This window comes from Pan troglodytes, chromosome 1 (assembly GCF_028858775.2).
Source record: "Pan troglodytes isolate AG18354 chromosome 1, NHGRI_mPanTro3-v2.0_pri, whole genome shotgun sequence".
NCBI lineage: Eukaryota > Metazoa > Chordata > Mammalia > Primates > Hominidae > Pan > Pan troglodytes.
Window position 1 is genome coordinate 222216586 of NC_072398.2, and position 21490 is coordinate 222238075.

General features: G+C 47.4%; 1 protein-coding gene across 8 annotated transcripts in view; it reads left to right on the top strand.

The window, feature by feature from the left end:
- Positions 1-21490, top strand: part of CLSTN1 (calsyntenin 1) — a 96018-nt gene that overhangs the window by 47649 nt on the left and 26879 nt on the right. For 4 of the 8 annotated variants that reach the window (XM_016953729.4, XM_003307798.7, XM_009447926.4 and 1 more), the window contains exons 2-3: positions 3783-3905; positions 20776-20805. In XM_016953729.4, coding sequence (XP_016809218.2) covers positions 3783-3905; positions 20776-20805 — 153 coding nt within the window. The remainder of the gene's footprint in view (positions 1-3782; positions 3906-20775; positions 20806-21490) is intronic. The other 4 variants (XM_003307797.7, XM_063786633.1, XM_009447931.4 and 1 more) reach the window with 1 other exon arrangement.

Consider the following 21490-nt stretch of genomic DNA (forward strand, 5'->3'; position numbering starts at 1 on the left):
GATCTTGGCTCACTGCAACCTGCACCTCCCAGGTTCAAGCAATTCTCCTGCCTCAGCCGCCCGAGAAGCTGGGTCTACAGGTGCGTGTCACCACACCCGGCTAATTTTTGTATTTTTAGTAAAGACAGGAGGGTTTCACCATGTTGGCCAGGCTGGTCTCAAACTCCTGACCTCAAGTGATCTGTGTGGCCAGCCTCCCAACACACTGGGATTACAGGCATGAGACACTGCTCCTGGACTGGTTTTAATTTTCAGTGTAGTAAATGCTGATAGATAGATAGATAGATAGATAGATAGATAGATAGATAGATAGATGCTGATAGATGATAGATAAATGCTGATAGATGATAGATAGATAAATGCTGATAGATAGATAGATAGATAGAGATAGGTGGGTGGATGGATGGATAATCAACTGACTGACCAATCCATTTAAACAAAAGCTATTTGGGTCCCTCAGTAACTTTTTGGTGTACAGGGGTTCTGAGACCCCAAAGTTGAAGACCCATTGTTGTAGAAGCTTCCCTCTGGCTGCCGAGTAAGTGCCGGGATAAGGACAGGGAGGCTTGTTACTTGGCTTTTGTGACCTTTCAGGAAGGAGGATAAGAAATGGCTGTGTCTGAGTTTGTGTGTATGTGGATTTTTTTTTTAAATGTAAACTACAGCAAAATTTTCCCGTCTACCATTTTGAAGCATTCAGTTCAGTAGCATCAAGTACATTCACACTATTGTGCAACCAACCTCCAAATTCCTTTCATCTCACAAAACCGAAATTTTATACCCATTAAACAACAACTCCCCGGGGTCTGGATTTATTTAGGAAGTGAAGCCAGAAGGATTTGCTCTTGGCTTGGATGTGGTGTGTACAAATGTCTGGTAAATGTTTCATTAATTCGAGAGGAGGCAGCAGCTTGGCGCAGTGGCTCACGCCTGTAATCCCAGCACTTTGGGAGTCGAGGTGGGCGGAACACAAGGTCAGGAGTTGGTAGACCAGCCTGGCCAACATGGTGAAATCCTGTCTCTACTAAAAATACAGAAACTGAGCGTGGTGGCGAGCGCCTGTAGTCCCAGCTACTTGGGAGACTGAGGCAGGAGAATTGCTTGAACCTGAGAGGCGAAGGTTGCAGTGAGCCGAGATCGCGCCATTGCACTCCGGCCTGGGCGACAGAGCAAGGCTCCATCTCAAAAAAAAAAAAGAGAGGAGGCAGCTTTGTTCTGGTCTGTCTTCCTTCCAGATGCAAGCCTTCACACGCCTACTCTGAGCCTTACACGTGAGCGTGACCCCCCTCCCCGGGTGCCACTCTGGGGAAAGTGCAGGTACAGCAGAGGTAGCATCACATCCTGAAATGTTGCACGAAGATCCTTCTGGATTGACTCACACTTAACAGAACCTGAGTGGTTCATTCAATAAGTAGGCCCCGTCTACTTGGAAACAATGTTTTCAAGCCATTTCTTTCCATCTTTTCAGATCAGCTTAATCGAGGAGTCCCCTGGTTCATTCATACTCTGAGGTTATAATGGAAGCTGTTAACCCTCTTAAGGTGAACATAAAAGGAAAATGGAAAGATTTGAGCTGTGGAACAGGGCCCCCAGTGTGCGTGTGGAGATACTGTGGGCTCAGGGAGGGATTCATGGCTACCAGGAGGACGTCTGACATCGACACTTAGGAGCCGAGCCCCAGGCAAAGCAAAGCAGACAGGGGCTAAATGATCATCTTCTCAGGGAAGTGAGGTCAGCAGCGGCCAGAAAAGCAAAAGTAGCAGTTCTGGTAGAGTCCCAATCAAGAAGGGACAAGATAGCACTTCTCCAGTGATCCGGGCCATCACCGTGAGGAGGGTGGGGGTGTCCCTGGTTTACGAACGAGGAACTTGAGATCAGTTTGTCAGAGGCATTTGAACCAGAGCGACTCCATCTTGTATAGGGTCTGGGTGAAATAAGGTTGAGATCTATTGGGCTGCATTCCTAGGAGGTTAAGGCCTTCTAAGTCACAGGATGAGGTAGGAGGTCAGTACAAGACACAGGTCACAAAGACCTTGCTTATAAAACAGGTTGCCATAAAGAAGCCCGCCGAAACCCACCAAAACCAAGATGGGGACAAAAGTGACTTCTGGTCGTCCTCACTGCTCATTATACACTAATTATAATACATTAGCATGCTAAGAGACCCACCAGCACCATGACAGTTTACAAATGCCATGGCAACGTGAGGAAGTTACTGTATGTGGTCTAAAATGGGGAGGAGCCCTCAGTTTCCGGGAATTTCCCATATCTTTCCGGGAAAACTCATGAATAATCCACCCTTCGTTTAGCGTGTAATCAAGAAATAACCATAAAAATAGCCCACCAGCAGCCCTCAGGGCTGCTCTGCCTGTGGAGTAGCCATTCTTTCTTTCTTCACTTTCTTAATAAAGTTGCTTTCACTTGACTCTGTGGACTTGCCCCGAATTCTTATTGCATGAAGTTCAATAACACTGTCTTGGGGGCTGGATTGGGACCCTTTTCCGGTAATAAGTTAATGTACTTAATTAAGGTCACACAGCTCATAATAGATGGAGACTGGAATTGGACCCCAAGCCTAACTCCAAAGTGGATTATTATTTTTTTTTTTTGAGGCGGAATCTCACTCTGTCGCCCAGTCTGGAGTGCGGTGGCGTGATCTTGGCTCACTGCAACCTCCACCTCCCAGGTTCAGGCGATTCTTCTGCCTCAGCCTCCCGAGTAGCTGGGATTACAGGTGTGTGCCACCACACCTGGCTAATTTTTGTATTTTTAGTAAAGACAGGGTTTCAACATATTGGCCAGGCTAGTCACAAACTCCTGACCTCAGGTGATCCGCCCTTGTCAGCCTCCCAAAGTGCTGGGATTATAGGCGTGAGCCACCACACCCGGATGGATTATTCTTAAACACTCTTGTTTTCAGTCAAGTGGTGGGTTTTTCTGAAATTCTGCATTGAGTTTTATTTTAATACTTTATTGTGTTTTGCATCTTTGCTTTACATTATTGTTTGTAATACAAATTTAAAATTAATACTGGGCAGCTGGGTGCGGTGGTTTAATGAGTGAGTGAGCTGAGATCCTACCACTACATTCCAGCCTTGGCAACAGAGAAAAAAGAAAAAATAATAATACTGGGGCCAGGTGCTGTGGCTCACGCCTGTAATCCCAACACTTTGGGAGGCCAAGGCAGGTGGATCACTTGAGCCCGGGAGTTCAAGGCCAGCCTGGGCAACATGGTGAAACCCTGTCTGTACAAAGAGTAAAAAAAAAAAAAAAAAAAAATAAGTCAAGTATGGTGGTGCACACACATAGTCCCAGCTACCTGGGAGGCTGAGTGGGAGGATCACCTGAACCTGGGAGGTTGAGGCTGCAGTGAGTCATGATTACACCATTGTGCTCCAGCCTGGGTGACAGAGCAAGACTCTGTCTCAAAAAATCATAAAGAAATAAAAATACCTTTCTTTGTAACTTTTCAGTGATAGGCTGAAAACAGAGATAGTCTTCCTGTAGCCATCAGTCTTTTTTTTTTTCTTGATTTCTAGAGCAATTTATTTCTTATTTCTGGTTGCTTCATGGATTCAGATAATTTCTACATTACTTATTCTGGAATTTAGAATTTCATCTCATTTGGGTCTTGATACCAAATTTTGTGACAGAACTGTGAGCACTGTCTTCAAGCCTAATGAGTTTTATTATTTTAATAGCAGGTGTGTGTCTTCAAAAGTAGTGGAGTTGAAAATAATATTTCTAACCTTGTCTATTTTTTTCTCTTGTTTTAAACACAGTTAACAAGCACAAGCCCTGGCTGGAGCCCACCTACCACGGCATAGTCACAGAGAACGACAACACGGTGCTCCTCGACCCCCCACTGATCGCGCTGGATAAAGATGCGCCTCTGCGATTTGCAGGTAGGAACGGGGCTTTCATTGACTCTTGATGAATCGGGCCTGGTCAGGAAGCATTCTGCACATCCCATTTGGATAATGCTGAGCGTTTCTGAAAATGTCTCCATAGCTGAGGGTTATTTGTAGCGTCCTTTGTATCATGTTTTTTTTTTCCTTTTAATAGTTGGGGTAGCTGACAAAAAGGCCTGTTCTTATAGTTGAAAAACAAACTGTTTAATTTAATTGCATAATTTTTTTCTTTATCTTAATGTAGCCAGATAACTCCTAGACCAGTGCATCCCTGGCTCTAGGGTGCACACGGAGTACCTGAGGAATGTAGAGACAGCGGGTCTGGGAGGACCTGAGATTCTGCCTTTCTCACCTGCTCCTAGGTACTGCTGGTGTTGCTGGTCCTCAAGTGGCATGGAGCCGGAGAATCACAGCGCCAGGGGTTCCTTGCATTACCTAGATTTCAATGACCTGAGAAGACTTACTTGAAGAAGCTGAGCGGTCTTTATAGAGGAATGCTTTTGGCATAGATTTTACCTTCAGTGAATTTTAAAGACATGAGATTGTAGCCTCAGTCTTTATAGAGACAAACCTGTAGCATTGCTTTGGAGATTTTATACTGTAATAACCGTGTACATTGCTAACACTTAATAGCATTTTCCAAGTCAGAGCCGTTCTGGCTTCACGTTGGGTCCTTAACTGGTAGAGAATGGGCTGTGCCACCTTTTTTCTGCCTCAGAGTTGGAGTTGACATTGTAAAGTTAATTTTTAAGAGTTGTTTTTGCATATTTTTCCAGATCAGATCTTCTCCTGCATGGCTGGGCACAGTGACATGCCTGTAATCTCAGCACTGTGGGAGGCTGAGGCAGGAGGATTGCTTGAGTCCAGGAGGTGGAGGCTGCAGTGAGCCTTGATTGCACCACTGCACTCCAGCCTGGGCAACAGAGCAAGACCCCATCTCAAAAAACAAAACAAACAAAAACTTCTCGTATTAAAGAGTGTTCTGGCCGGGCACAGTGGCTCATGCCTGTGCCAGCACTCTGGGAGGCCGAGGCGGGCGGGTCACAAGGTCAGGAGATCGAGACCATCCTGGCTAACACGGTGAAACCCCGTCTCTACTAAAAAAAAAAAAAAAAAGCCGGGTGTGGTGGTGGGCGCCTGTAGTCCTAGGTATTCCGGAGGCAGAGGCAGGAGAATGGTGTGAACCCAGGAGGCGGAGCTTGCAGTGAGCCGAGATCGCGCCACTGCACTCCAGCCTGGGCGACAGAGTGAGGCTCTGTCTCAGAAAAAAAAAAAAAGTGTTCTATTTGTCTAGGGACAAATAAGAAAAATTGGATGAATTTGTATGAAACATATGTTAATTTTACTATAGTAAGTTGAAGGAAATAAACATGAGTTTGTTTCTGAAGAACTATTTGAAAAATAAATTTGTACTTCATTCTGTTTAGGCGCCACATCACATTTTCAGCACAGTCACCCGTGAACCAGCTTATGCTGTAAAGATAGAGCCTCCCAAGTTGTTTTGTGTGTTTATTAATTTTCAGAGAGAATTCTGATGAAAAGGACAGTAGAGGCAGTACCCCATGCCGTGAACACACACACAGCATTTGTCCAGTTGCCAGGGTGATTATTTTTGCTTTTTCCCCCAGATTTTTTTTTTTCTCCTGAAACAGTCTTGCTCTGTCACCCAGGCTGGAGTGCAGTGGTGCAATCTCAGCTCACTGCAACCTCTGCCTCCCGGGTTCAAGCAGTTCTCCTGCCTCAGCCTCCTGAGTAGCTGGGATTACAGGTGCCTGCCACCACGCCCAGCTAATTTTTGTATTTTTAGTAGAGATGGGGTTTCACCATATTGGCCAGGCTGGTCTTGAACTCCTGACCTTGTGATCCACCCGCCTTGGCCTCCCAAAGTGCTGGGATTACAGGCTTGAGCCACCATGCCCGTCCTAATTTTTGTATTTTTAGTAGAGATGAGGTTTCACCATGTTGTTCAGGCTGGTCTCGAACTCCTGGCCTCAGGTGATCCACCTGCCTTGGCCTTGCAAAGTGCTAGTGGATAGATCATTTTAACAGAATTATTTAGTTTATGTTTTTGAGCAGTTTTATATACATTACTGATGTTTTATGCATTTCAAGAAGTGATTGCAGTCCAGGCTTGTGTATTTGCTCCCTCAGGTCTTCCTTTGCCTTGTGAAGTATCAGCAGTCCTGTTGTTCGTGCAGTGTGATCTTACTATGTTGTTAATAATTGATGCACTATTTTATTTTATTTTATTTTATTTTGTTTTATTTTTGAGACGGTGTCTCAGTTTGTCGCCCAGGCTGGAGTCCAGTGGTGCAATTTTGGCTCACTGCAACCTCCGCCTCCCAGATTCAAGCAATTCTCCTGCCTCAGCCTCCCATTAGCTGGGATTACAGGTGCCCGCCACCATGCCCTGCTAATTTTTGTATTTTTATTAGAAACAGGGTTTCACCGTGTTGGCCAGGCTGGTCTTGAACTCCTGACCCCAGGTGATGCGCCTGCCTTGGCCTCCCGAAGTGCTGGGATTATAGGCGTGAGCCACCACACCCAGCCAGTAATGCATGCACTTATAAAGCATGCATAGCAATGTCCCAGGCACTACTCTAAGTACTGTACAAATATAAATTTGTATTTAATCCCCAATAACCATAAGATAATAAATACGCTTTTCTGCATTAAAGGCAGGAAGCGGAGGCACAGAATAGTTAAGCTGTTGCTCTGGGCTTGTAGCTGGTCGTGGGGTGCAGAGGCAGGGCTCCAGCCCAGGCGGGACAGCTGCCTGCTACGATGACGTAGCTACATCTTTAACTGCACGAAGTTCACAAGGAAGTAGGAAATGAAATGTACGCCGAGTGTTAACTTTGAAAGAAAAAGTCTTATCAATGAAATATTTTTTTCTTACTGTATTTAATTTTATTGTGTATTTCTCAAACTTAAGATATTCTAGATGAAATAATACTTATACAAGTTTATTTTTTAGAGATTCTCAGGTTTTTTTTACTGATGTACAAAAATTATATGTTGTGATATGTATTTTAACTGTATAGAAAAGCAATTTAAATCCAATTATAGTGGTAACTTGGTTGTATTTGCCATAGTGGATAGATAAGTCAATATTTTCCTTTTGGATATTTTCATGGGGGAAGCACAGTTACTCATATAATATTTTTTCTTTCTTTTTTCTTTTTTGGAGATAATTCATATGCCACAAAAATCACCCTTTTTTTTTTTTTGTGACGGAGTCTCGCTCTGTCACCCAGGCTGGGGTGCAGTGGCGCGATCTCGGCTCACTGCAAGCTCTGCCTCCCGGGTTCACGCCATTCTCCTGCCTCAGCCTCCCGAGTAGCTGGGACTACAGGCATCCACCACCGCGCCCGGCTAATTTTTTGTATTTTTAGTAGAGATGGGGTTTCACCGTGGTCTCAATCTCCTGACCTCGTGATCTGCCTGCCTCGGCTTCCCAAAACGCTGGGATTACAGGTGTGAGCCACCGCGCCCGGCCAAAAAATCACCCTTTTAAAGTGTACAGCTCATTGAGTTTTAGAATGTTCCAAAAACCATGCACCTGCCAACCACTGTCTAACTCCAGAACATTTTCATCACCCCAAAAAGGAACCCTTGCGCCAAGTGGCACTCATCCCTCAGTCTCCTTCACTCCCAAGCCCTGGCTACCACTACAGATTTCTCTCTTCTGGATAATCATGTAAATGCACTGTACGGCTTTTTGTGATGGGCGTCTCCCAGCATGGTGATTTCACAGTTTACCTGTGTTAGGTGCCTAGCAGCCCCTCATTCCTTTTTTTGTTGCTGGATATTATTTCATTCTATGAGTAGATCACATTTTGTTTCTCTGTTCATCCACTGATGGACATTTGAGTTGCTTCTACTTTTTGGCTATTATGGGTCATGCTGCTGTGAACATTCCTGTACAGGTCTTTGTGTGGACATAGGTTTTCAGTCCTTTAGTATACACACAGGAGTGCAACTGATCCCCTTGACTGAAGCGTGGGGTCCTCTGCTGGAGGAGTGGGCAGCTGTATGGGGGGGAGGGAGCACCTGACCTGCAGCCGTGTCCCTCCTTAGCTCCCTCCCTCCTTCCTTCCCTCCCTCCCTCCCTCTCTCCCTCTCATTTCCTTCCTCTCTCTCTCCTTCCCTCCTTCGCTTCCTCCCTGTCCTTTCCTTCCTCTCTCCCTCCCTCCCCCTCCCTCCCTTTTCCCCTTTCTCCCTCCCTCCCTCATTCCCTCCTTCTGTTCCCCCCTCCCTCACTCCTTCCATCCCTTCTTCCCTCCTTCCCCCTTTTCCTCCCTCCCTCCCTGCCTTCCTCCCTCCCTCCCTCTTTCCCTTTCTCCTTTACTTTCTCCCTGTGTTGCTTCCTCCCTCCCTCCCTCTTCTGTTGCTTTGGTGCCACCCAACACAGAACCCCACCCCCGTGGTGTCACCCAACACAACCCCGCCCCCATGGTGCCACCCAGCACAGAACCCCGCCCCCATGATACCACCCAACACAACCCCGCCCCCATGGTGTCACCCAACACAGAACCCCGCCCCCATGATACCACCCAACACAGAACCCCGCCCCCATGGTGTCACCCAACACAGAACCCCACCCCCATACCACCCAACACAGAACCCCGCCCCCATGGTGCCACCCAGCACAGAACCCCGCCCCCATGATACCACCCAACACAGAACCCCGCCCCCGTGGTGCCACCCAGCACAGAACCCCGCCCCCATGATACCACCCAACACAGATCACCAACCCCATGGTGCCACCCAACACAGAACCCCGCCCCCATGATACCACCCAACACAGAACCCCGCCCCCATGATACCACCCAACACAGAACCCCGCCCCCATGGTGCCACCCAACACAGAACCCCGCCCCCATGGTGCCACCCAACACAGATCGCCAACCCCATGGTGCCACCCAGCACAGAACCCCACCCCCATGGTGCCACCCAACACAGAACCCCCCCCCATGATACCACCCAACACAACCCTGCCCCCATGGTGTCACCCAACACAGAACCCCGCCCCCATGATACCACCCAACACAGAACCCCGCCCCCATGGTGCCACCCAGCACAGAACCCCACCCCCATGGTGCCGCTCAACACAGAACCCCGCCCCCCTGGTGCCGCCCAGCACAGAACCCCGCCCCCCTGGTGCCGCCCAACACAGAATCCCGCCCCCATGGTACCGCCCAACACAGAATCCCGCCCCCATGGTGCCGCCCAACATAGAACTCTGCCCCCATGGTGCCGCCCAGCACAGAACCCCAGCCCCATGATACCACCCAACACAGAACCCCGCCCCCATGATTTTGCCCAACATAGAACCCTGTCCCTATGGTGCTACCGAACACAGAACCCCGCCCCCATGGTGCCACCCAGCACAGAACAGGACCCTATGAGACTGAGCAAGGGAGGTCAGGAACAGAGACCCTAGAGCCGAGGGACCAGTGAGTGAATCGTAGCTCTGCTACTTATTGGCTGTGTGGCCTTAGGCAAATTACTCACCCTTTCTGTGCCTCCGTTTCATCATTTGTAAAAGGATAAGATGTCACAGACCTCATTAATGTTACAGACCTCATTGGTTTGGGGGAATGTTAGCTTCTTTATTCATACGTGTGAAGAGCTTTAAACAGTGGGTGGTACAGTAATTACCACCTACAGTATTTGCCGCTGCTGTTATTACTACTAATAGAATCTTTTAAAAATATTTTTTCACTTAACATTTTGTGAGAAATATTTTTTCATCTTTCTACAAAAGTCGTTATAGTGTTGCATTTTCTTGCAGACTTTCTAAAGTATTTTTTGGATAAGACAGAGGCTAGACCTGGAGCCTTATTTTCATCTTAGATTGATTTGGGTGATGACATTGAGTTTAATTTCGCACCATGTTGAGGAGGAGGGTGGTGATGGTGGTGGCATCTAACGTTTATTGAGTGCCTGCAGTGTGGCAGAGGTTGCTCTCAGGGCCCGGTGTGGGTTACTTTCTCCGATTCTTTTCAGCAGGTTTTTTTTTTTTTTTTTTGAGATGGAGTCTTGCTCTGTTGCCCAGGCTGGAGTGCAGTGGTGCCATCTCGGCTCACTGCAACCTCCGCCTCCTGGGTTCAAGCAATTCTCCTGCCTCAGCCTCCCGAGTAGCTGGGACTACAAGTGCATGCCACCATGCCTGGCTAATTTTTTGTAATTTTTATTAGAGACGGGGTTTTACCGTGTTCCCCAGGCTGGTTACGAACTCCTGAGCTCAGGCAGTCTGCCCGCCTCGGCCTCCCAAAATGCTGGGATTACAGGCGTGAGCCACTGCGCCCAGCCTCTCTTCTCCAACCTTATGCAGTAGACATGCCCACTGTCCCTGTTCTCCAGGTGAGGAACCAGGCTCAGCGTGTCTGCCAGCTGCGTGACAGCAGGAGAAGCTACTTTGTTTTCCATTTTATCCCCAAAACCTCCGTCAGTGCCTGGGACACAGTCACTCCATAGATATTTGTAGAGGGAGGAGATGAGTTTACCCAGGATCACACAGCTCATAAGTGACAGAGCCGCCTCTGGGCCCAGCTCACTGTGTGAACATTCCAGTTCATAGTGTGATCCCACTACAAGGCGTGTGTGTGTGGGTAGCCACAGGAGTTCACTTGTTAGAGCTCTGAAATGAATGCACATGCAATGCTGGGAGCTTAGTCATTGAAGCTCCTTGTAAGTCATCACTAATCAGACATTCACAATGAAGATCCAGTCTCGCCCGGATTGTTTCCTTGGGGTGAAATTCTGATACAGAGTCTTGGTATTTGTCAAGTGTTTTAGGAAATTTAAATGATTCAGTTTCTTGTTCTGCACCTTCTCCTTAATCTGCTGAAAGCCTGAGTAGTCATGGGTCAGAAAACAATTTTTGCATTTTATTATTTATCTATTTATTTTTGAGACAGGGTCTCGCTCTGTCACCCAGGCTGGAGTGCAGTGGCGCGATCTCGGCTCACTGCAACCTCTGCCTTCTGGGTTCAAGCAATTCTCATGCCTCAGCCTCTCGAGTAGCTGGGATCACAGGCGTGCACCACCACGAGCCAGCTAATTTTTTGTTATTTTTAATAGAGACGGGGTTTCACCATGTTGGCCAGGCTGGTCTCGAACTCCTGGCCTCAAGTGATCCTCCGCCTTGGCCTCCTAAAGTGCTGGGATTACAGGCATGAGCCACCGCGCCCGGCCTGTTTTGTTTACATTTTATATATTTCGTGGAGAGTTACCAGCTTGAGCTTCATGTGTGGGCCACAGGGTTGGGGCCTTGAAGATGACGCATTCTGTTCTTGTCAGAAGCCGTGCCTCCTCTCCTTGTTTCCTCTTCAGAGCTCCTCCTTCTAGGAGGTGGTGGTGTTCTAGCAATCTCTTTCCTGCTTTTCCAGATTAAGTATGGATGTTTTACAAGATTGGTTGAACCATAATGATACAAATAGAATCCAAAAGAAGTTTCAGGGCAAGAATGGGAACTTAGTTTTCATTGATAGTCAGTTAGAGCCCACCGAGGAGCCCTGTGATACTCTTGTCTGTATTCTTTGTTATGAATGTGCTTCACATGCCCTGAGGGTGGCCAGTGGGGTTAACTGCTGCATTTCACTGCCCAGTTTTGCTTTTTTAGCACATGTAACTGAGCTGACCTTGTGTTTGCAGCAGTGAATTGGTTGACCTGCATGAAATTGCCTTTTTTTTTTGAGACAGTCTCGCTGTGTCGCCCAGGCTGGAGTGCAGTGGTGCGATCTTGGCTCACTGCAACCTCCCAGGTTCAAGCGATTCTCCTGCCTCAGCCTCCTGAGTAGCTGGGATTACAGGCGCCCGCCGCCACCACGCCCGGCTAATTTTTGTATTTTTAGTAGAGGGAGGGTTTCGCTTTGTTGGCCAGGCTGGCCGCAAACTGCTGACCTCAGGTGATCCACCTGCCTCAGTCTCCCAGAGTGCTGGGATTACAGGTGGAGCAACGGCGCCTGGCCTCCATTTTTTTTTCTTTTTTTGAGATGGAGTCTCCGTTTCCCGGGTTCAAGTGATTTCGGCTAATTTTTGTATTTTTAGTGGAGACAGGGTTTCACCATATTGGCCAGGCTGGTCTCAAACTCTGGACCTCAAGATCCCCCTGCCTCAGCCTCCTAAAGTGCTAGGATTACAGGATTGAGCCACCGCACCAGGCCAATTTTTTCTTTTTTCTGAGATGGAGTCTCGCTCTTGTCGCCCAGGCTATAGTGCAATGACGCGATCTCAGCTCACCGCAACCTCCGCCTCCTGGGTTCAAGCGATTCTCCTGTATCAGTCTCCTGAGTAGCTGGGATTGCAGGCGCCCGCCACCACGCCCGGCTAATTTTGTATTTTTAGTAGAGATGGGATTTCTCCATGTTGGTCAGGCTGGTCTTGAACTCCTGACCTCAGTTGATCTGCCTGCCTTCCAAAGTGCTGGGATTACAGGCCTGAGCCACTGCGCCTGGCCCAATTTTTTTAAATGTTGAAATATTAAGGTATTTGAAAAAAAAATGACATTTCACATGCTTCAGCTTAATCGAAGGCAATAATGCATTGAGTAACAATTTTAAGTAAGTAGCTGAATGTTAGGACAGGTGCTTCTTATTAACCGTGATTGACTTGAATGGACCCATTTTGGATGTAGACACCACCCAGGAAGAGTTTGGGATCAGTAATGATTAAATACTAGGTAGCTATGCTAGGTTTTCCAGAGATGATAAAAAAAAGTGTAAAAGTTGGTTCCTGTTTTCAAAGCCACTGATAATGTAGGTAAGAGGGCCAAACCAAGATTGGCAAAGGATACTAGGAAACTTGTAGTTCAGCCCCAAGTGACAGAGGCAATGATGGTGTGGGCTAAGGAGGCAAGTGCTGCAGTTTGGATGTTTGTCCCCTCCAAACCTCATGTGGAAACTTTTTTTTTTTTTTTTAAAGATGGAGCCTCACTTCATCACCCAGGCTGGAATGCAGCAGCGGGATCTCAGCTCACTGCAACCTCTGCCTCAGATATTCAAGCGATTCTCCCACCTCAGCCTTCCGAGTAGCTGGGATTACAGGCCTGTGCCATCATACCTGGCTAATTTTTGTATTTTTAGTAGAGACAGGGTTTCACCATGTTACCCAGGCTGGCCTTGAACCCCAGACCTCAAGTGATCCACCTGCCTTGGCCTCCCAAAGTGTTGGGATTACAGGCATGAGCCATGGTGCCCCTAACTGAAACTTGATCCCGTTGTTGGAGGTGGGGCCTAATGGGAGGTGTTTGGGTCACAGGGGGTGAATCCTTCATGAATAGATTAATGTTGTCCCTGGCTATGGGGGTGAGGTGGTGGGGTGGGGGGTAGTGGGTGAATTCTCACTCTTTTAGTTCCCACAAGAGCTCATTGCTAAAAAGAGCCTGTGGTTGCTCCTCCTCCTCCCCCACCCACCTCTCTCTCTCTCTCTCTCTCTCTTTCTCTCTCTCTCTCTTTCTCTCTCTTTCTCTCTCTTTCTCTCTCTTTCTCTCTCTTTCTCTCTCTTTCTCTCTCTTTCTCTCTCTTTCTTTCTCCCTCACCATGTGATTTCTACACACGATTCCCCTTGGCCTTCCGCAGTGAGTGGAAGTAGCCTGAGGCCCTCATCAGATGCAGATGCCCAACCTTGAACTTTCCAGCCATCAGAAGTGTGAACCAAAGAAACCTTTTTTCTTTATAACTTACACAGCCTCAGGTCTTCCTTTGTAGCAACACTGAATGGGCTGAGATAGCCCAGAAGTGGTTCTACAGTGGTTTGCAGGGCTCGAGCCCTGTAAAGGGTGGGTGGAGTTTGCATAGGCAGTGAAGAGAGGGGAGAGGTGGGAGCAGAGGTGGGAACTGGAAGGGCCTCCCAGGGTAGGTGACCAGGTCAGCTTGTGTGGCGTGGGGTATAGAGGAGCACAGGGTTGAAGTCAACTTGAGTCTACATGGTTTCCATTGCTAGGCTGAATGGATGCATGGGGTTTTCCAATGCTGTGTCTGGATCACCTGGGGCCCTGGTGTAGCGTGCAGGTTCCTGAGCTCCATGCTCAGCTGCCTAGTCTGTACCTCCAGGAGTGGCACCTGAGAAATCCATACCAGCCAGCTAGGTTTGCAAACCCCCGATGGGCCACCTTCCCAGGTCTGCAGACTGTCTGTGTTGGAGTCATCTGGCAGTGCTTGCTCAAAATGCAGATCACTGGGCTCTGCCCCTAGAACCACCAAGTCAGAATTTCTGGGGATGGAGCTTGGAAACCACATTTTTAACAAGCGTCACAGACCATTTTTGGCACACTAGAATTTGAGAGCCACTGCTGTAGTCAGTGAGGAACTTGCGAGAGCGTAACTCTTGGAGTCTGTGATTATTGTTACATATATTTAAGGTATCCTAGGCCGGGTGCAGTGGTTCACACCTGTAATCCCAGCACTTTGGGAGGCCGAGGCGAGGAGATCACTTGAGGTCAGGAGTTTGAGACCAGCCTGGCCAACATGGTGAAACCCTGTCTCTACTAAAAATACAAAAATTAGCCAGGCGTGGTGGTGTGCGCCTGTAGTCCCAGCTACTCGGGAGGCTGAGGCACAGGAATCACTTGAACGCAGGAGGTGGAGGATGCTGTGAGCTGAGGTTGTGCCACTGCACTCCAGCCTGGGTGACAGAGCGAGACTCTGTCTCCAAAAAAAAGAAAAAAAAAGGTACCCCGAAAAAACTACTGATTAGAGACACATATGAGCTCATTCCAGAAACTAGCCTGGACCAGTAAGCAAGAAAGCCAGAGGTCACCAAACATCAGGGACAGCCCGGACACCCAGCCGTTGAGTGTGGGCACCAAGGCCAAGTGGAGCAGAGAGAAGTGGATAGTCGCTGCTTAGCAAGTGTCCATTTTCTCTTTTTTTTTTTTTGAAATGGAGTCTCACTCTGTCGCCCAGGCTGGAGTGCAGTGGCATGATCTCGGCTCACTGCAACTTCCGCCTCCCAGGTTCAAGCGATTCTCATGCCTCAGCCTCCTGAGTAGCTGGAATTACAGGTGCCTGCCACCACGTCCAGCTAATTTTTGTATTTTTAGTCGAGACGGGTTTCACCATGTTGGCCAGGCTGGTCTCGAACTCCTGACCTCAGATGATCCACCCACCTTGGCCTCCCAAAATGCTGGGATTACAGGTGTGGGCCACCACACCCGGCCCATTTTCTCTTCTTTACAACCCCGTGATCCGTTTCCCATTGGGCACAGATCAGTGGATCTACAACCTGTTACCCAGCTGCCCCTAGCCAAGTGTGTGGATAGTGTGAGCTAGGCTGAACAGGTGCCCCTCCCTGAAGTTTGAATGGTGAGTGGAGCGACAGCGATGCTAAGAATAGTTGCGGTTCGGGTCTGTCTGTCCAGGCTGTTCTGCAGTGGGACTGTTGCGGTTCCTGTTTCCTGGTCTCCAGCTGCCTTGGCTTCCACCTGTTTCCAAGTCCCTTTCTCTGGCCTACAGTCAGTTCCATGAGTTCCTGATAGTTTTCCAATCAGTTTCCTTTTGCTAAGTTACCTAGAAAGGATTTCTGTTGCTTACAATCAGAGAACCTTAGCTGTTATACGTAAGGAGCAAAGGAAACACTTGCAATATAAGGGCAGGGTCCCCTGAGAGCTGGGAGACGTGTGTAGGAGGGGCCATCCTCAGATTAGGAAGAAGACTTCGAAAGAACAGCAGGGCCAGCCTAAAGCTGGGGTTTGTCAAAGGCACAGATGAGGAAAGTGAGGGCAAAGTGCTGTCAGCTGAGAACCCTGCATGTGACTTTGGATATCCAGAAGTCAAATCTAGACTTTGTTGGGTTCATCCATTTTTCATATTTTTATGTTTTGCTTTAAAAATTCCTTAAAAATTTTTTTAAAAAAATTTTTAGACATGGTCTCACTCCGTCGCCCAGAGTACAGAGGCTGGAGTGCAGTGGCATGATAATGGCTCACTACAGGCTTACATCCCAGGCCCAGGTGATTCTCCCACCTTAGGCTCCCAAGTAGCCGGGACCACAGGCACACGCCACCACTCCCAGCTAATTTTTGTATTTTTGGTAGAGACAGGATTTCACCGTGTTGGCCAGGCTGGTCTCGAACTCCTGACCTCAGGTGATCCACCCACCTCAGCCTCCCAAAGTGCTGGGATTACAGGTGTGACCTACCAGGCCTGCCCCTCAAATTTCTTAAGTAAAGTTCCTTTTGACCATTTTAGATGATCTCCTAGGGGAATGAAGGTTTGGGGAAAGAGACTGGGAAGGATTTGGCCCATTCCTAGGAGAGCCTAACTGGAGAGGTTGTCTGGGAAACCTGGTTGGGTGTTTTCAGCTTGATAAAAGCAGGGTTTTAGGTAGATTTGCCTAACAGAGCCAGCTGAATTGAGTGGGAGGGAGCAGGCAGAAAGGAACTGGGATGTGAGAGGCAATTCTGAGAGGTCCTTCCCTGCAACGGATGAGGTTGTTTGAGTTTGAGAGAGGCTGAGTTTAGGATAGCAAGTGGTGGAGCTGCACCTTCGTATGTGATGGTGCCGTAGCATGCATTTGACTACCGTGAACTGGGGCGGGCGTGGTGGCTCATGCCTGTAATCCCAGCTCTGAGGGAGGCTGAGGCAGATGGATCGCTTGAGCTCAGGAGTCCAAGACCAGCCTGGGCAACATGGTGAAACCTTGCCTCTAGCAAAAAAAAAAAAAAAAAAAAAAAAAAAGCCAGGAATGGGTAGCATGCACCTGTGGTCTGAGCTACTCGGGAGGCTGAGGTGGGAGAATCGCTTGAACTCAGGAGGTGGAGGTCTCATCTATTCCCCTAAAAATCTCTTAAATGTCTCCTTGGGACAGTGCCTAGTTCAGCCCTCATTGTATCTCATCAGAGGTACTGTGGTAGCCCCTGTCTTGCTCCAGTCCGATCCGTCTTCCTTATTAAAAGTAGAGTTTTAGGTTGAATGCACAAATGGCCCCTTGAGGTAGGCGTACTGGCTGACCCTGCAGATGGCTCAGCAGGCTCTGCAGTGATGGGCTCGGTTGCAAGGCTGGTGCGGAAGACCCAGGTCTGCCTGAGTTTTGCAAAGCCCACACTGCACCTGCCACCTTGAACTGCCAACCTGGCGAGTTGGTTTTTTAAGTCCTTGTAGGTAAAGGACCCAGCCTGACTAGCAATTGAATAAGTACTGGTGGATTTGAGGCACCATATCCTGTTGGTGGAACTCATTAAAGTAGCCAATGTCAATACTCAGAATATTGATTATTCTGAGAGCTAGGATTGTATCATTGCATTCCAGCCTGGGCAACAGAGGGAAACCCTGTCTCTAAAACAACCAACCAACAAGCAGGAAATCTGCACTTACCTATGGAGAGACCTGTGTCAGGAAAGCACACCACAGTCACTGTCATTAATGTCAGTTCAGATGATGTGGAACTGCCTCGCTATTCCACAGTAAACTCAAGTCAAAAACTGAGAAGTTTTATCCAAATTAAAGCTGGGCAACCTAAATTACTTTAAAATGTATTATGCAGTATTAATATGCATCAAAACATGTAATATTGTGAGTTAGCACATCCTGGAAAACATTTGGACACATCTGGTACCGGGCAGTTTTACTCATGGGTGTCTCTCTAGAGGAGAGATCAGCAAACCTTTTCGGTGAAGAACTAGATAGGGACTATTTTAAGCTTTGGGGCCCCTCGGATCTCTTTCGCAATGATGTAACTCTGCAACAACCTCTGCCCTTGCAGTGTGAAAGCAGAGACCATACATTAAACAAATGAGCATGTTTGTGTTCCAGTGAAATATATTTATAGAAACTGTATTTGAGGCCAGGCGCGGTGGCTCACGCCAGTAATCTCAGCACTTTGGGAGGCCGAGGCGGGAGGATCACGAGGTCAGGAGATCAAGACCATCCTGGCTAACGCGGTGAAACCCCGTCTCTGCTAAAAATACAAGAACAAAAAAATTAGCCAGGCGTGGTGGCAGGCACCTGTAATCCCAGCTACTCGGGAGGCTGAGGTGGGAGAATGGCGTGAACCCGGGAGGTGGAGCTTGCAGTGAGCCAAGATCGTGCCACTGCACTCCCGCCTGGGCAACAGAGCAAGGACTCCATCTCAAAACAAACAAACAAAAAGAAACTGTATTTGTATTTGAAATTCATGTAATTTTCTCATGTTATGAAGTACTATTAAAAATTGTTTTTAGCGTGTGGGCTCTTCAAAATCAGGAACAGGTTGGACTTTCTGGAAACGGCAGTTTGCAGACCCCTAATTCAAAGCAACTCTGTCCAGTGGGACTTGCTGTGCCAAGGGGAGCGCTCTGCGTCCACTGTCTTCTTGCAGCAGCCACCAGCCACATGTGGCTGCTGGGCCCTTGAGAACTGGCCAGTGTAACTGAGGAACTGGATTTTTCACATTGTTTGATTTTTAGCTTGAATTTTCATTTGCATTTGAACAGCCCCACATGGCTAGTGGCTGCCATGTTAGGCAGCACAGGCGTACAGAGGCTCTTGTAGACGTGCAGCAGCAAGCAGGGACCGAAATAATCATGACACCATTGTTTTTAAACAGCAGGAACAACTGATGGCATTTTCACACAGTGGAAAATGATTGTAATAATAGCAAACATTTGTTAAGTGCTCTCTTTCCGCCAGGCAATGTTTTAAGCACTTTACATGTTTTGACCCGTGGATTCTCACTGTTAGGTAGTAGTGAAAATGAATAAACTATAGCTACCTGTACCAGCAAGGATGAATAAATCTTAGATACACAAAGTTGCATGAAAAAGCAAGTCATGGCCGGGTGTGGTGACTCACGCCTGTAATCCCAGTACTTTGGGAGGCTGAGGCGGGCGGATCACTTGAGATCAGGAGTTCAAGACCATCCTGGCCAATATGGTGAAATCCCATCTCTACTAAAAATACAAAAATTAGCGAGGCTTGGTGGCAGGCGCCTGTAATCCCAGCTGCTTGGGAGGCTGAGGCATGAGAATCGCTTGAACCCAGAAAGTGGAGGTTGCAGTGAGCTGAGATGCTACCACTGTACTCCAGCCTGGGCAACAGAGTGAGACTCTGTCTCAAAAAAAGAAAAAGAAACAAGTCATAAAAACTGCATGTGGGCTGGGTGCAGTGGCTCACGCCTGTAATCCCAGCACTTTGGGAGGCCGAGGCGGGCGGATCACCTGATGCCAGGAGTTCGAGACCAGCCTGACCAACACAGAGAAACCCCATCTCTACTAAAAATACAAAATTAGCCAGGCATGGTGGTGCATGCCTGTAATCCCAGCTACTGAGGAAGCTGAGGCAGGAGAATCGCTTGAACCCGGGAGGCAGAGGTTGCAGTGAGCCGAGATCTTGTTACTCCATCCTGGGCAACAAGAGTGAAACTCCGTCCTCCGTCCCCCGTCCCCCCCCCCCCAAAACAAACAAACAAAAAACTGCATGCCATGTGATACCATTTTTAAAACCTTAAAACCAAGCAAAATGAAACAATGGTAGCACTATTAGCAAAGCAAGGGAGTTCAGGTCGTGTTACCTTTGGGGGAGAGAAGGTGCCACCAGTGAGGGCCCAGTGTGTTGAGGGGCAGCGGAATTCCTGATCTCTTCACATTTCCACTCCTCCATAGTAAAGGGTTTATAAGCAGGATATATATATATTGACTTGGTAGAACAGAGCTTTCATGTAATGAAAACAGTGACCGTTGTAGCATCCCTACAGTTAGTTTTGAATCTGGTTTCTATTCACATTTAAGCAGATGTTCCATTAGCAGAGGGGTTTATATTTGTTGCCTTGGTTGGGTACTTTGGATTAGAAAAATATTGTCATTTTTTTCAGTTCAAGAACAAAGGGTTAAAACCTTTTGTTCCGGCCGGGTGCGGTGGCTCACGCCTGTAATCCCAGCACTTTGGGAGGCCGAGGTGGGTGGATCATGAGGTCAGGAGATCGAGACCATCCTGGCTAACATGGTGAAACCCTGTCTCTACTAAAAATACAAAAATTAGCCGGGCATGGTGGCGGGCGCCTGTAGTCCCAGCTACTCGGGAGGCTGAGGTAGGAGAATGGCGTGAACCAGGGAGGCGGAGCTTGCAGTGAGCCGAGATCACGCCACTGCACTCCCAGTCTGGGCGACTGAGCAAGACTCCATCTCAAAAAAAAAAAAAAAAAAAAAACCTTTTGCTCCAAATTTTTGTTTCATTAAATCTATTGATGAGTTGAATGTTACCAGAATCTAGCTGAGAGAATTTAGGTTGGAAATGAACATCTGAAAACTGCAAAATAACAAATAGATGTACTTATTCATGGTTTGTCACTAGAGTGTTCATTAAAAGAAAAATCCTGCCGGGCACGGGGGCTCACGCCTGTAATCCCAGCACTTTGGGAGGCCGAGGTGGGCGGATCACGAGGTCAGGAGATCGAGACCATCCTGGCTAACATGGTGATACCCTGTCTCTACTAAAAATACAAAAAATTATCCGGGCGTGGTGGCGGGCGCCTGTAGTCCCAGCTACTTGGGAGGCTGAGGCAGGAGAATGGTGAACCCAGGAGGCGGAGCTTGCAGTGAGCCGAGATCGCACCACTGCACTCCAGCCTGGGCGACAGAGCGAGACTCTGTCTCAAAAAAAAGAAAAATCCTAATGACCCCTGAGGGTGTTAGGACACTTCATGTAGGAGTATTTCATCCCTAAATTAATAACTTCAGAATTATGCAGTAGTTCATGGTAAGTTGGATTCAAAGTGACATTTTGTTCCTGAAGATTAGGTTTTGCTGTAGCAATCGTAGAAGCCGGTCGCTGAGCTTGGTGTGGAAATGTGTAATATGTGCACCTTTGACTTTTTTCCTTAGTGTATTCCGTCTTCATTCTTTCCTGTATTACTGACATGGGCTTATCTTTTCTCCCTTTAGAGAGTTTTGAGGTGACAGTCACCAAAGAAGGTGATAAAGGGTTCTTTCTTCCCCTCTTATGAATATTAACCCACTAACTTTGTTTATAAAATTGGGAATCAGCCCTTAAACAGAAGAAACTGTCATGCTCTTTTATCCTTATTTATTCTCCTACTTTGTTTCTATTTTAAAGTATATTGATGGAAATTGTATGTAACCAGACCCTTGGTTAGAAATATCTGGAAATCAGACATCCATTTGAACTGTATGGATAACACTGTACATTTTTGTTTAATCGAACTTCAGAGATTTGCTTTGTAACAATTTTCTATTAGTTGGAATTGTGGAAGGAGTGCAGTCTTATTTTCATGTGAAATACATTTTGTGGAGTTTCACATTGACATCAAAACATTTATACTGTTCTCCCATGGACAAGAATGGAAACATAGATTTTTAACTCCTAATTAAGCTTGTGAGCCAATTTAGATGCAGAGAAGTTCCCAGGCTGGTGTCTTTTTCAGGTTTGATAGGATAAAGTCCGAAACAAAGGCAAGTCTAGCCAGTCCCTCCCATAATAGAAACTGTGTCTGAATCGTAGATGATAAAATAGCTGTTGAAATGGATGCCTGACGAGTCGGTATTTCTACCTTTCTCATTGAGTAGTTTGTTTTGATTCCCTAATTTTAGCCAGGCTCATTGCACAGGAAGACTTGTTTCCTTTGATTTTTTTTTTTTT